The 15,318-nt window shown below is 40.5% G+C and overlaps 2 protein-coding genes across 2 annotated transcripts; both read right to left on the reverse strand.

Moving 5' to 3' along the window:
* Positions 1-1,794: 1,794 nt before the first annotated feature.
* On the reverse strand, positions 1,795-5,556 carry LOC106609735 (membrane-associated progesterone receptor component 1). Its single transcript, XM_014208712.2, has 3 exons — positions 5,214-5,556; positions 3,773-3,928; positions 1,795-3,331 (listed from the first exon to the last, which is right to left on the reverse strand). The coding sequence occupies exons 1-3, from the start codon at positions 5,506-5,508 to the stop codon at positions 3,237-3,239; spliced, it is 546 nt and encodes a 181-aa protein (XP_014064187.1). The 5' UTR covers positions 5,509-5,556; the 3' UTR covers positions 1,795-3,236.
* A 3,669-nt stretch (positions 5,557-9,225) lies between these two features.
* LOC106610039 (meiosis specific with OB-fold) lies at positions 9,226-15,275 on the reverse strand. Its single transcript, XM_045694778.1, has 14 exons — positions 14,971-15,275; positions 13,607-13,711; positions 13,339-13,396; positions 12,930-13,061; positions 12,752-12,824; positions 12,470-12,665; positions 12,164-12,264; positions 12,028-12,080; positions 11,834-11,929; positions 11,571-11,663; positions 10,204-10,348; positions 9,850-10,036; positions 9,662-9,748; positions 9,226-9,518 (listed from the first exon to the last, which is right to left on the reverse strand). The coding sequence occupies exons 2-14, from the start codon at positions 13,673-13,675 to the stop codon at positions 9,414-9,416; spliced, it is 1,395 nt and encodes a 464-aa protein (XP_045550734.1). The 5' UTR covers positions 13,676-13,711; positions 14,971-15,275; the 3' UTR covers positions 9,226-9,413.
* Positions 15,276-15,318: the final 43 nt, after the last annotated feature.

Below are 15,318 nucleotides of genomic sequence, written 5' to 3' on the forward strand. Positions count from 1 at the left end.
TTTGGTGTTTTTCAGAGTCAGTAGAAAGGCCTCTTTAGTGTCCTAAATGTTCATAACTGTGACCTGAATTGCCTACCATCTGTAAGCTGTTAGTGTCTTAACAACTGTTCCACAGGTGCATGTTCATTAATTGTTTATGGTTCATTGAACAAGCATTGGAAACAGTGTTTAAACCCTTTACAATGAAGATCTGTTTAGTTATTTGGATTTTTACAAATTATCTTTGAAAGACAGGGTCCTGAAGAAGGGACGTTTCTTTTTTGCTGATTTTATATGGCAGCACCCAAGGGGGCTTGAACTTTCTAGCTCTCCCTGTAGATGTTGCGGTGACATAGTGTCCCCATGAGTGACAGAACACTAAGCCAATCATGGCGCAACTAGAGAAGATTACCAACCCCTACACTCTGTATTTTCCGCTGGCTGCCCCTCCACCACAGAAAGCACTAAGCTAGGCTGAAACACCTGTATTTTGGAGCTGCCTTAAGAAAGCAAAAAAAGAGACCATGCTTGTATGCGGCTTTATTAACTCAATATATGTATTTTACATTGTTTGCAAAATTATATGTGACACATATTAATGCCAAAAATAACATGCAAAACAGGCAAAAAAATTACAGGTCGCCACTATATCTTCCATTCACCATAAGGTTCAATGGACTTGCATCCACTACTCCTGGTACGTGGAACGTGGTGCTTTAGATTTCCAGCCATAATTTCCACCACGACGTCAGAGATGACACCTTTTACCGGTGCCCTGTTCAGAAAATCAAAGCTTTCTACATCATACTCTGATAACTCCCAGAGAAACAGTTTATTTTTGTTCTTGTGATATACAATACATCAACACCATACCACTCCTGGTCACTTTGATTGGCTCCACCTTTCCCAGTACACCCTCCACCCTCTCCTTGACCGCAAATGGATCTCCCAAAATCACATATTTATCTATGAAAAATGACTCCAACAAGAACGAGGCATTATCAAACCGAGTCCTATCTTCATTAACAACTTTAACCCGTTTTGAGCCATTCTTCAATGCTACAGTTTTACACTAATTTCCATAAACTTTACTCAACGCGCCATCTGACCTCTGCCTTCTTCTTCTTTGGTATTATGGTGGTCCGCAAACAAATGTTATTGATGCATGCAGCCACCTATTGTATTGGCTGTGCATCAGCCTACTATTCTGTAGTATGAATTCATTACACTTTGTGAAAAAAAATGGTCCTACCAACTAACCCTACACCACTATTCCACTACTTTGGCTGATCCAACACAGGGCCAGCAGCCTGGAAGGACAGGACACTATCGTTCAAAACACCTTGGAACTCTTCTTCAGTAAAATCTCGTAAACCCAAGTACATCTCTGCAGCTGCCACCACAACATCTATCCTCTGTGATCTATGATCCATTCCTACGGTAAAGTTGACAGCAATGGCAATGAACGCTAAAAAAGCAACCTTACAGAAGCACGTTATTCCTATCACTTTCTATTGGCCTACTCACCTTGGACCCATCTTCCTCTACTACTCTCTTCACTGCCTCAGTATTTAACACCTTCTGCACTCCTCTGATCCTGGCAACCTGAACCTGCCTTTCTCTCACCAGACACCTCTGATCTCCAGCACCATGGTTACCCCTACAGTTTATACACAACTTTTTCCACAGAAATTACACATTCCTGTCTCATGTCCTCCTGCACACTTCTCACATCTAGGAATCTCCCTCCTACAACCGGACCACAAGCTTGACACTTAAAACACTGTAATGGGTTTGGGACAAAAGTTCTCAACGGACATCATTACTTGACTTTATTTGGTAAAAACTCTGCATAAAAACTCAGTAGTGCAGACAGTGTCTTCTCAGTTTCACCCCTCTCCACCGGGTCTGCGTCACACCAAACGGCGGGCGTCACAGACACTGAGAATCTTTAACTTCATTTGATCCTCCTCAACACTTAACGGCACTCCAGTTATCACTCCTTTCAGCAGCGCCCTGCTCCAGAGAGGAAAGCAAGTCACAGTTCTTGTCCTCAGTCGTGTGATGCGGAGTGCATACTCCCTCTGGATGACAGAAACTCAAAAAATAAAAACGATTCCACTTCGAGTCACCTTCACCGATCTAACATTTCCAAACCTCTTCTCCACCCAACCTGACACCACATATGGATCTGCCAGAAGGCAAGGATCCATTCTCTCCAAAAATCTAATTCCCACTGGGCTAGAATCATCTTTATCATCATGATGAGGCTCAAGCTCTGCAGTCTTCACCGCACCTGCTACCACAGTTAATTCATCTCCACTCTGGTCACGTTCAATTTGCTTCTGCAGTGCTTCCAAAAGTTCAGTGTGATCCACCACTCCATATTCACTCAAAACATGTTCCAATTTTCTCATTTTTTTCCAGTCCACCATCTTACCCCCACCTCATGGCCACACCGGCAGCCATCATTAGGTGGCCTGGTGGTTCCCCTCCGTGGTATTACAGTCATCTACTGGTTTTATACACAAAAGATTGTTTGATAGGTAGCCCAAGATGTTTGTTTTTTAAATGAACAATAAAATATAGAAACAATCCGGCAAGATCACATACAAAACATCACCATATACAAAAAATAAACATGTAGAGAAATACAAGAAAGGTGTATACTACCTGTATACTGCTTTTACAAAGACACTATGGTATTCAAAAGTTATTGTAACCTGAACATAAAAACCTGGTGCATTTTGGTAAATTAAAGCGGCAATCTGCAGTTGCTACATCCACTTTTGGACTTATAATTGAATGATATTAACCCCTTGATTTTTGACGAATATAACTTATAAATGCCTCACGAGTTTAGTTCAATAGTTAAAATGTCGTACCCCATTAGAACCCAACATATAAGCTTGTTTTACTCCAATGTGTGTAAACAAAGTAAATGTAAACAAACCCTATTTAGCCTAAAAACATAGTTAAAACTATAATTTTATATCATGGATGGTCAGTCGCTGCATCCAGTTTTTTTTACCTAAACAATGGCTTGATAATGCTTTGTTATTGTTTCAAATGCTGATTGCGGCTTAAGGTCTGTGGCATATGAACATAGCATAAGAGGTGATGGTCCATGACAATGATATAATGCAAAAGCCATCCAGGTGAAAGCATTTCGCTCAATGGCCGCAGCACAAGCCAATATGCATCACATTATCCAAAATAATTAAAGCATCTGAATTTCCTGTGTGCACTTGTGAGTTCTAGTCCTTATTTTTGTCCTTGACCTCCTCATCATCAGTGTACTCAGAGGGTTCCTCTCCAGGTTTCAGAAGTTTGCCAACATAGTCATACTTTTCTGTAAAAGGCAGGAAGAAGTAGAAAAGAGCATTGAGTTCCTGAGACAATCGCTACACACGACACCACAGCTGAGCTCTAGGACATTGTAATCACTAGCCTTAGCCTACAAAGACTGCCTCCCATGTCTGGGTTTCAATTCACAGCACTACTCAATGTAATTGATTGAAAGTGTTCATTTGATGCGAAGAAGTGTTTACGATGTAAACAGCTAACTCTTCTATCGTAGTCAAGTAAAACAACAGACCAAAGAGGTGTTGGCTGAAGCAGAAACAGACTGGACCCCCACGAGGTGCATCAACAGTTTGCACTACATTCTGTTGAGTGGAGTGTGTGCATGTGATGTTGACCGCAAGAGGTCCATTTCGCTTGAGGTAGAAGTTGAAAATACAGTATCTAAAGTATTTTGTACCAACTTCTACCAACTCGTCCATTAACTCACGGGTGAACTGGGTCTCCCATTCGTTGAGGCTCTCCTGTTGCATGGCATTGAGGTCCGAGAGGTCATCGTGGGTGTCTTTCAGGGCCTCCTTCTCCAGACAGAAAGTGGCCAGGCCCCTGGAGGCATCTTTACCAGCCAACAAGCCATATGGACCCACTGGAGAACAACACACACAGAGAAAGAGATTCATTTAAAATGTGATTGTGAATAGACAAACTATTTGTCAAGGTATATACATTTGCTGATGACTACAATTTAAAGCGACAATCAGCCATTGAAAACAAAAGCATAAGCCCGCCCAGCCCGTTTTGGTAAAAATTAGAAGGATGAGGCTGGAGAAATGTAACCACACTCAAATTCATAGACAGAGCTATGGATGCAAATACTGACCATCCATGATATTAAAACTATATAAACTGTTTTAACCATGTTTACTTACTCCAATGTTTGTAGACAAAGTAAAACAAGCTTCTATTTGGGGTTCTGATGGGTACAACTAAGCACACGAGGCATTTATCAGTTATATTATTCAAGAACCAAACTTGTATCTCAATCAATGGATTAATATAATGCATTTAAAAGTCCAAAAATTGAGGTAGCAATTGCAAATTGCCCCTTTAATGAAACAAGTATGCACTGTTTCTTAAATTTGGTGAAAATAAAGTTAAACTTCCACCCTCAAACAGACATACCTTACTCTATTCTAAGATCAGATGGCTTCAAAGATAGCCCAACAACAAGCCCTCTATTCTCGATGTTGAGACTGAAAGATAAGATAGCCTGAATTCTTGGAATGAGAGTCAGCCAGTAGGCCTATTATTGCTCTTCAATAGGCCTTAACAAGCCTTACTTTGTGCAACTATCTGGTCTGGCTGAATTGAACATTAAACCTCAAGCTATTTGTTCTGAATTGACATGAAGAGAACTGAGGCACACCTCAAAAGCGAGGAACATCAATAAGATAAATAGTTTACCCTATTATACAGACTGAGAATATATGCAACGTCTACATATTTTCAGTGAGGGTGTTCCTCAGGAGGGCTTGCGTAATAGCGTAGGGCATGATTAATCAACTCCGTGAGAGGTTACATGCCAACTCTTGAACACTCCAGTTGCCGCGTGTGTAGCCGCATCTCCGCCAGAGGGCTCTGTTGTTCCGTTTCTGGTTACCCGGAATAACGACGTCAGGAAGAACTACGCCCACCAGCGGTCTCTCGAGGCTACAGCTCGCGTGTTGTGAAATTCGATCGCGGGCAATGATTAATGAAGAAGAAGGGGGTGTGGCGTTTTACAATGGTCGTACTAGTTATACACATACTCAATAGACACAAAGTAAGACACGTATGTATTAAGTTTACTGGGCAAGCCACTTGGCTACAGTTGCGCCAACCATTCCTTTGAGCATAAATAACAAATGTAAATAGCCTACAACTTATTTTACCTGGCCCGTATAATTTCTTTCCTGTGGTTACATCAAACACCTTTGAATTGACAGCCATGAGAATTCTTCGATTTTGAAGCCCATCGTACGGTTGCAGCTCCGCTAAAGTGAAATCTCTGTTCTTGAGTTTAGGCAGAGGTTCCTCAACCTCGCCCATATCTGCAGGCTTGTCTCCGCAGAAGATTCTGAGTAAAATAAATATGCAGAGGCCAAGCAGACTCAAATTCAACGGGGACGTGAACATTTCTTGCAAAATTCCTGAAGAAGATTCCTCGGCTGTCTCTGTATCAGCCATGTTTGTTTCTCTATGCTTGGGTGGGACTGTAGGCTACGTACCAAAGATTACTTATTATAAGGTTTCCCCTTTCATCTGTGGCTGACTGGTGACTGTACTGGGACATGAGGTTTATCGAGGGTGTGTGTCAATGCACCAATCACAGAGGCCAAAAATGAACTCTTATGCAGTTTTGACCAATGGGCTTTGTGTTTTGAAAATGTATTACATCAATTTGATGCCTTTAACAATCATGTCTATTTTATCAATATAAAATGTTCTGTGCATACATTAATTCAGATCAGAATTTTGGTAGCAAATATGACCTTATAATTCATTGAATACTGACAATCTTGTCTTGCATGGTGGGTAGGGCATGTATTTCATTTTTTATTAACAAACAATTAAAGTGTTATTAAATTATTTGAATCAAAAGACGAAAAAATGGGACCTTGATAACGACGTCATCGTCATTCTGATTAATGACATCACATCCTGTAGCTAGCTACTCATTTAACGTCCAATATCCTTATCCAATACAGTACAGGATCAAGATAGGCAGAAACTGCTTCTCCAGTAGAAATCCCTGATCACACGTGTAGGCGATTTCATGGCGACGTTGTCTAGCTAAACTCGTGCCAGAAACATGTCATCGGGTTTAACGGGCGTCTCGCGCCAAAACTGCGCATGTGCGGCCGTCAAATCAAAGTCACTCATTCGATATAAAGTTATTTGACGAACATGAAAACGTGTCAGTTTGTCACTTTCACGGGGTTGGAGTAATAACATATTCAAATACATAAGACATTGGCTCGAATTTAGGTTGTGCCTTTAGAATTTGAGAAAATTAACAACTACAGAATATTTTTTCACCTCAGACTTCTCAAACCCCGGCCAGGTCTGGTCTGCTTGGTCTGTTTGCAAGCCTTCATGGAAGTCTCACGATGTTGCGCCTCTGGGTTTAAAAACTCTGTGTCCTTTTGTTGGTTGCGTTCATGCCGACTAGAAGGGCAGGCGTTGCATTGCATCAACCAATGGTTTAGTGTCACGTCATTGACTGTGCAGTCGGGCATCAGATTGCTGTAGCATATGATTTGGTTAGCTGATATGTTAAATACCTATCCAGGCGTTCTACAATTTGGCATGTATCTGTAATGTAGTTGGCAGGAACTTTTGTCAGATGCTACTACCATGTGTTTGGGCATCTGTCCACAAGAGATTGTTCAGTAAGAGGTAAACTGTCTCTGGCAGCCAAAACAGCCGGATACTCCATCTAAACGTGATTTGATTCTCAATCGTGACACGGTTCTAGAAACATAAGGCCCGCTACTTACATATCACATCAAAATAATTTCACAAATGCAAAATATCCACTTACTGTACACTGTTTTACCACAGTTGCAGCCAATAGTATTTTTCAGTTACAACACTTTTCTGGCGTCCATCTTCCGTTACACACAGGTGTTCGGGGACGCTAGATATCTAATTAGAACAGGTGATCTCTCTCTTCCATAAACAAGAAGAGTGATGCCTTGTCACCCCAAAAATATTTATTTTTGATATGAAAGTAATGTTCCAAAAGGTTTGAAAACCGTATCGCAAGCAAAATTTTTTATGTGTGGACAGAGCGTCAGGACTTTCGTACACTGGTCGCACCGTTGTCAACGCTTGGTGTGGGAACCCAAGGCCAGAATGGCCCCTTGGATTCGCAAGAGCTAGTCTGATAGGCAACTGACTGTAATGTATTAATCTTGGACACGCAGAACTAATATCTTGCATAATTGCGTTAGATCCTCGGTTAATGCTACTACCTTTTATGTTACGTGCATCTGTCCAAGAGAGATTAGTAGTGTATAATCATCTTCATGACCTTTTTTAGTCACTTAAATGTGCTTCACATCAAACATGACTGTTCCAGAATCTTGTCTCATTGTTATTTCGTATATACAGTTGAAGTCGGAAGTTTACATACACCTTAGCCAAATACATTTAAACTCAGTTTGTCACAATTCCAGACATTTAATCCTAGTAAAAATTACCTGTCTTAGGTCAGTTAGGATCACCACTTTATTTTAAGAATGTGAAATGTCAGAATAATAGTAGAGAATGATTAATTTCACCTTTCATTTCTTTCATCACTTTCCCAGTGGGTCAGAAGTTTACATGCACTCAATTAGTATTTGGTAGCATTGCTTTTAAATTGTTTAACTTGGGTCAAACGTTTCGGGTAGCCTTCCAAAAGTTTCCCACAACAAGTTGGGTGAATTATGGCCCATTCGTCCTGACAGAGCTGGTATAACTGAGTCAGGTTTGTAGGCCTCCTTGCTCGCACACACTTTTTCAATTCTGCCCACAAATTTTCTATAGGATTGAGGTCAGGGCTTTGTGATGGCCACTCCAATACCTTGACTTTGTTGTCCTAAACCCATTTTGCCACAACTTTGGAAGTATGCTTGGGGTCATTGTCCATTTGGAAGACCCATTTGCGACCAAGCTTTAACTTCTTGACTGATGTCTTGAAATGTTTCTTCAATATATCCACATATTTTACATCCTCATGATGCCATCTATTTTGTGAAGTGCACCAGTCATGCCTGCAGCAAAGCACCCCCACAACATGATGCTGCCACCCCCGTGCTTCACAGATGGGATGGTGTTCTTCGGCTTGCAAGCCTCCCCCTTTTTCCACCAAACATAACGATGGTCATTACGGCCAAACAGTTCTATTTTTGTTTCATCATTTCTCCAAAAAGGACAATCTTTGTCCCCATATGCAGTTGCAAACCGTAGTATGGCTTTTTTATGGCGGTTTTGGAGCAGTGGCTTCTTCCTTGCTGAGCGGCCTTTCAGGTTATGCCGATATAGGACTCGTTTTACTGTGGATATACTTTTGTACCTGTTTCCTCCAGCATCTTCACAAGGTCCTTTACTGTTTTTCTGGGATTGAATGGCACTTTTCGCACCAAAGTACATTCATCTCTAGGAGACAGAACGCGTCTCCTTCCTGAGCGGTATGACGGCTGCGTGGTCCATGGTGTTTATACTTGCGTACTATTGTTTGTACAGATGAACGTGGTACCTTCAGGCGTTTGGAAATTGCTCCCAAGGATGAACCAGACTTGTGAAGGTCTACAATTGTTTTTCTGGGGTCTTGGCTGATTTCTTTCGATTTTCCCATGATGTCAAGCAAAGAGACACTGAGTTTGAAGGTAAGCCTTGAAATACATCCACAGGTACACCTCCAATTGACTCAAATTATGTCAATTAGCCTATCAGAAGCTTCTAAAGCCATGACATAATTTTCTGGAATTTTCCAAGCTGTTTAAAGGCACTTAGTGTATGTAAACTTCTGACCCACTGGAATTGTGATACAGTGAATTATAAGTGAAATAATCTGTCTGTAAACAATTGTTGGAAAAATTACTTGTGTCATGCACAAAGTAGATGTCCTAACCGACTTGCCAAAACTATAGTTTGTTAACAAGAAATTTGTGTTGTGGTTGAAAAACGAGTTTTAATGACTAACCTAAGTGTATGTAAACTTCCGACTTCAACTGTATCTGCACAGTAAACTGGATAGGCCTCCAAGCTCATTAGAGAATAATGCAATGGTTTCAAAAATATTTTTATACTATATATTTTTATACTATATATATATATATATATATATATATATATATATATATATATATATATATATATATATATATATATATATCACTATACACATAAATACAGTACATTACAGCACATATACAATACCAAATAAATAAAGGGAAATAAATATGAAAAATGTGTACATTCTATCTAGGCCTAGAACCCACAAGCCATGTCAAAAGTGCATCTCAACCATTATTCACCTAATATGAGAAAGCTACTGAAGGACTCGCCACACTTGGACCCAACCACACAACTAGTGAACGAGATTACTGCAGGGCAGACATGTTCTGCTTCACTTCTCCTGGATCAGCGAGAGAACACTGCAGGACATTGCCTCTCATTCCACTTCTGCTTTTGGGAGAGGGAGTGATCTGAAAGATACAGTACAATTACATTTTTTTATGTTCCTCAGCTCAAAATTCTGAGAAAAATACTTGACAAGGCTGCCACTGACAGGTTCATTCAAAACTTTTTCAAAGCTAGTCAGTACCAATGACATATGGATTTTACACACCTTGATATATACTTTGCATCTCTCTAAGAGAATCTTCCATTTCATCGCCGTTCGCTCATCCTCTGTTAAACTCACAAACTCCTCGGGCTGCAACAAAAGAGGGCAGAGCTGTCAACCATGGTTGCACATTAGGGCAGTTGCACAAATCCAGGATAAGCCCACTTATTATATATTGTATTCCCACTCACATTGCACCCCAGAGTCTTCTCTGCGACAGTGCCGTTCAGGGAGCAGGACTGCAGGGTTCCTGTGTGGTCTGTCACATCCACCAGAAGATCAAACCCTGTGGTCACAGTCAGAGGCTGGTCTCCCCCAGGGCAGGCTGTGTTGGAGCAGCTCTGAATCTCCTCATTCACCTGGTACCTGCACTTGGAACTGAGCAGGGAGGAGACCAGCACCAATATGTAAATCAGGAAAAAGAAAGGGTGCTAATGTAGTTAAGTTTCAATGAGATGAAATGTGTAGTCAGAAAATGTGGGATTTGCTGAGAAATGATGAATTCAATAATCATGTGTCGAAGTATATCCACTGTTTAAACTTACCACCTGCTTCTGATGACTTTGGAGACAGAGGTGTCTAGATCTAGTTTGGAGATGAAGCTGTAGGTGATTCCACAGAACACCTCCGGGTTCTCCTGGGCTTTGAGTTTGAGCTGGCTCACTGTGTACACATCACTGATAGAATCCACTGGAGAGAGGAGAACAGTGGCGTCAATAACAGAGAATCATACATGTAGGACTAACCAAAGATGATCTATTATTGAGACTCTTGTCCCCCTTGCCCATTTTAAATATTTATTGGAGGATTTTAATTTTGTATTGCTTGTAACTGTTTCGGGTAATGCAAGTTCTTGTGCTGTTAGGGGAATAACCTATGTGTAAATGTAATCTGTTGCTGTATTTTTTTGTGTTATCTGTGATCGCATTGTTTGTCTTGTGTAGTTTCTTAATCATTGTACCTAAATTGTATGTGTAAACATGTATACGCAGGGCCCAGCTGTAAAAGAGACCTTGGTCTCAGTCTGTGTTCCTTGTTGAAATAGTTATAATAATAATAATTATAATTATATTGACATGATAGTCGAGTGACTGCTCTATATGCAAAATCCGGGGAACTTTCAATAAATTCCATGGTTTTCCAGAAATCCTGGTTGGAGGATACCGGCTCTCCTGCTTATTCCCTCCTGATATCTGGGAATGATCCAACCAGGATTTTGGGAAAACCAGGACATTTATTGGACGTTCCTGGAATTTTGCAACCCTACCGCTCTAACAATGGAAGCACATGTCCTCAAAGATGGAAGGCAGGTGGTAGGAAGTGAGATCAGGTGGGGCCATTCTAGCCAATGAGAGGGCAGATACGCATGTGAACAACAGGCAACACTCCGATATAAAGTAGTTTTTTCAGAAGTTGCCGAAATTCCACGTGCGTCCACCTATATCAGTGTGCATTCGTACCAACCTAACCATTACCAAACTTCTATTAGATCAAATAAACCTTACGTAGCAAATTAGCAATTCCATTTTTTGTTGAGCAAATTTGACATTCTTTCATTGAAAATTCCTCACTTCATGGTCTTATTTTCATTAGATTTTGGGTGGAATAAACCTTCTTGCTTTGCCTCTTCCTCGCTGGCCTAACTCATTAGGGCACAGCGGTCTAAGGCACCACATCTCAGTGCAAGAGGCGTCTCTACAGTCCCTGGTTCGATTCCAGGCTGTATCACATCCGGCCGTGATTGGGAGTCCCATAAGGCAGTGCACAATAGGTCCAGGTTTGGCCGGGGTAGGCCATCATTCTAAATAAGACTTTGTTGTTAACTGACTTGCCTAGTTAAATAAAAAAGCAATTTTTTAAATGTGCAAAGTCTCAATTGTATGATAATACTGCAGTCATGGTTGTCACCTACCAGGCACATCTCCAGGCCTGTCATCCTCATCCAACACACCAGACTCAGAAACCTCTTTGGCATAGCTGAACAGAAGGCTGGCTTCCTTTGTATCTTATGTATCTCAAAACAGAATCACATTAATTACAGCATAAGGTACTGTATTAATAATGTGAAAATTAAGATATTCTATTTGAAAAACAATTGTCTACTGTGTCTCAATGCATAAAAGGAGACTGTGTTGTAAACAGATGTGATCAATCCAAATAAAGTGATATCCTTACCCGGGTTGACAGTGATTATGGTTTTAGAATTGACTGTAGCTGTCATGCAGTTCCGGAAGCTGTCAAAACCAGTCCTGGCATCCGAGATAAAGAGCACTTAAAGTACACAGAAAAGTCTTATTCAGTCAATGACATTTTAAAACAAACACAAAATCTCACATTTCACAAAGAATTAGAGCCCATTGTATACCAACCTGTTTCTCTTGGTATCAGAGTCTGAACTAGCTGAATGGCCTCTCTGTCCCAGCTGTGTGATACAGAGGTTATGTTTACTCAGGGGAGAGGATGGGGATATTGAAGACATGTGGGGTACAGTGGTACAATTCCTACCATACTAAGGGAAAAGAGGTGACAGAATCATCAAAGAGCTTCACTTCTAGCCTCTGCCCTTTGCGTCCGTCCGCCGTGGTGAAAAACTTTGGCTCTGCAATCTGGAGGGCAGAAATAGTGGTTTGGAAACGCTTTTAGCTTTTCCAATACATATGGTACTTATACCACTGGACATGTGAAAATAGGACCTAGTTTGTGGCTCTTATATTAATAGATACAACTATATAATGATAGTCCAAAGTCACACTAGTACCGGATTTTACCCTCCTCATGACCTACTTTACTCTATGCACTCTCAGATCTTACCGACCGAACAGCGGCGAGTATGTTAATGACGGTCCTGTCCAGGCTCTGTCCGTTGGCCACGATGTCTCCCAGAGAGTAGAAGTCCCTGGAGTCCTTCACAGGCAGGTGGAGCAGAGGCAGCAGCCTGTTCATCGTCTCTATGTCAGAGCATATTGATAGCTGGGAGTGAGCTTCACTCACCAGCAACCTGTAGAAGCTGAAACAGAGAAATTGGTTTTGTTACTTTTATTACTAGAGCATAGTCATGTTTAAAAAGAGAACTAACCACTCAGTACACCGTACCTGGGAGTTGAGGGGCAGAATCTATCCTCTTTCTCAGGATCTTTGGTAGCAACTAAAGGATTTTCTATAATAACTGAAGGGGGTAAAATACTGTAATTATCAAAAAGACGGACACATTGTTTCTACATGATGTATTATTTTATATCTTCATAGAATTGAATTGAATGCATAATCTTACCACAGTCTCCTATGCGGAAGCTGTTAGAGAGCCCATTGATGTATCCATCGTTGCCCCACGAGGATACATTAATGAAATAGTCTGGCGAGTCCTTGATTGTGAAGCCGAAAGTGAATCTGTCAAAACCAATACCTGAAATGACAGAGTTCAGTTCAGAAACCTGCCAGTAGAGCGTTCTAGTGAGCAAGCCATAAACTTGAGCACAGTAGGCTACAGCATAGGCATGCCTTGGGGATAAGTCTATGTTTTGGGAGGACAGAGGCAGGAGGCCTCAGTGGACAGCAGGCTATCACTGAATTTGATACCAGTGATACTACATGAATACTTGGAAGTTGTATTTAGACTATTTGATGCCAGTATGCACCAATATTAAATGATGGGGGAAATATAATGAAATTGAATCCTCAACTTTTCCTGTCTGGAAAGCTTTTGACATCAGTTTTTCCAATGATGACTCCAGCCACTCTCTGAAAAACAGAATAGATATTTCAACATTTTGTACGCTTCAAACCAATTTAGGCTAATCAATACAACAGTCACGATTCAAAATGATTGTTGTAGTCTTGACAGTTTATTTCACTTCAAGATATCAAATTGGTTGAAACATTTTTTTCAAGACGGTGTATCCACCCAGAAGTTTGGTTACTGTAACAATTGTATCATATCACATGACTCACCGGATGTGTTGTATTTGGATGTAAATCAGAAATGGCAACAAAGTCCTTAGCTTGCCTGCTGTATGCCATTTTCCAAATGTTTATCTAGTTCTAAGGTCTAAGTTGCTGAAATAAAATGAATAGAAAACACACGTGTCAGATATTCTACCTGTGTGAGTTAGTAAATGGGTCGTTCCAGCAATTCACTGCCTTTTGAGAAGTGTAACTTGGGCAAAACAAACTTTTGATTTGACCTAATTTTAACATTGTCATAAAGAGAAAATGTTCAACTTCATAAAAAACATGTTTTCCCATCTCAAGAGGATAAATACAAAAATAGTAAAACTACAGTAAGTGCCAAATAAAGTAACACGGTTGACCATAACACGGTTGACCGTAACAGGGTTGATCATAACAGGATTGATCATAACAGGGTTGACCGTAACAGGATAGTCAATTTATTTTTTAGATCAGCCATGAATCCCCTTGTGACAGGGAGAATGGACTCATGTTGTGTGCAACAGGGAGTGACAATTGAATGCAAGCTTAAAAAATTATAATTGTTAGAACATTTCTAGCCTATCTATGGGTAACAGGGTTGACTGTTATGCTCAACCCGCTCAGTTTTCCACCACAAAACACCCAAAATTTGACATAGAATAGAACCAGCACACCTGCTTTTACTCTATGATTTAACTATTAGATGTTCAATGTTTATTTAAAAAAAATACTTTAAAAGTACTAGTTTCATGAGAGAGTTCAGTTCATGAAACAGAGTTGACCTTAAAATGAGGGACTGACGTAAATGAATCACTAATTACATTAAATAAATAATAATCTTCAGAAATGACTTTGTCAAAGCAACAAAATAACGAGGGTTTTAAAATGATGGTGTAATTTGGGAGAAATGTTAGGATTAAATAGGTTAAAATCTTCCTAGAAGAGACATGGTTGACAGAAGGCATGTCAAAATGCTGAATTTGGGCATTTTAGCAAGCATTTATTCATATTAAAAATCTAATTGATTGAATTGTACATGTGGTCTATTTTAAATGGCATTTCAATTTATATAACAGGCTTTTAAAATTCAATATTGGTGCACAATTTCTAATAAAAATATCACCAGACGCAAGAGGTACTCTTTTAGTGGAACAATAAACATTGGCAACGTTACTTTTTTGGGCTAGCTAGCTAACTACTCTGGCGACCCTCTGCTTCCTGCCAGACTATCTGCCACGACCCACCTTGCTAACTAAAATCCAGGTAAGGCAAAACTATTTTCTCTAAGGTCAGAATAACAAACGATGTCAAATAAAATGCCGGTAATAGATACAAAGCAAGTGGGGCCTACTGTTAGTATTTGTTAGAAAAGCCATTGAGATTACCTGGTTCCGTTTGCCTCAGGAGTTAGTTCAGTGAATTCCGCGGGGGGGGAAGCCCGCGATGCTGTGGTTCACCCGTCCACCGCACGCGGCCCTTGTGGATGGATGATAGACTAGAAGCAGTTTGAAATGATACAGTAGCCTTGTTGTTTTTGCAGCGCTGTTTACGGTTAAAGTGGCCGTTTTGGTGGCGGGGGGTGAATAATACTGTATGGTCTAAGAGGCTAATATTCTTGTCTCATCTGCATTGAGAGAGCATCGTTTTGGATTTCCCCTTGTTCGTTAAGACAGGCAGCCTAACGGTAAGAGCGTTGAGACAGTAACAAAAAGGGCACTGGTTCGAATACCGAG

Source organism: Salmo salar, chromosome ssa01 (assembly GCF_905237065.1).
Source record: "Salmo salar chromosome ssa01, Ssal_v3.1, whole genome shotgun sequence".
Classification (NCBI taxonomy): Eukaryota; Metazoa; Chordata; class Actinopteri; order Salmoniformes; family Salmonidae; genus Salmo; species Salmo salar.

Coding starts and splice junctions, on each gene's coding strand:
- LOC106610039 (XM_045694778.1), bottom strand. CDS start 13,675: ATGGCATACAGCAGGCAAGCTAAGGACTTTGTTGCCATTTCTGATTTA. Junction 11,930..12,027: donor TCTGATACCAAGAGAAACAG/GTTGGTATACAA, acceptor GTGTACTTTAAG/TGCTCTTTATCTCGGATGCC. Junction 10,037..10,203: donor AAAGTCATCAGAAGCAGGTG/GTAAGTTTAAAC, acceptor CTCCCTGCTCAG/TTCCAAGTGCAGGTACCAGG.
- LOC106609735 (XM_014208712.2), bottom strand. CDS start 5,508: ATGGCTGATACAGAGACAGCCGAGGAATCTTCTTCAGGAATTTTGCAA. Junction 3,929..5,213: donor AAAGAAATTATACGGGCCAG/GTAAAATAAGTT, acceptor GTTGTTCTCCAG/TGGGTCCATATGGCTTGTTG. Junction 3,332..3,772: donor ATGGGAGACCCAGTTCACCC/GTGAGTTAATGG, acceptor TGCCTTTTACAG/AAAAGTATGACTATGTTGGC.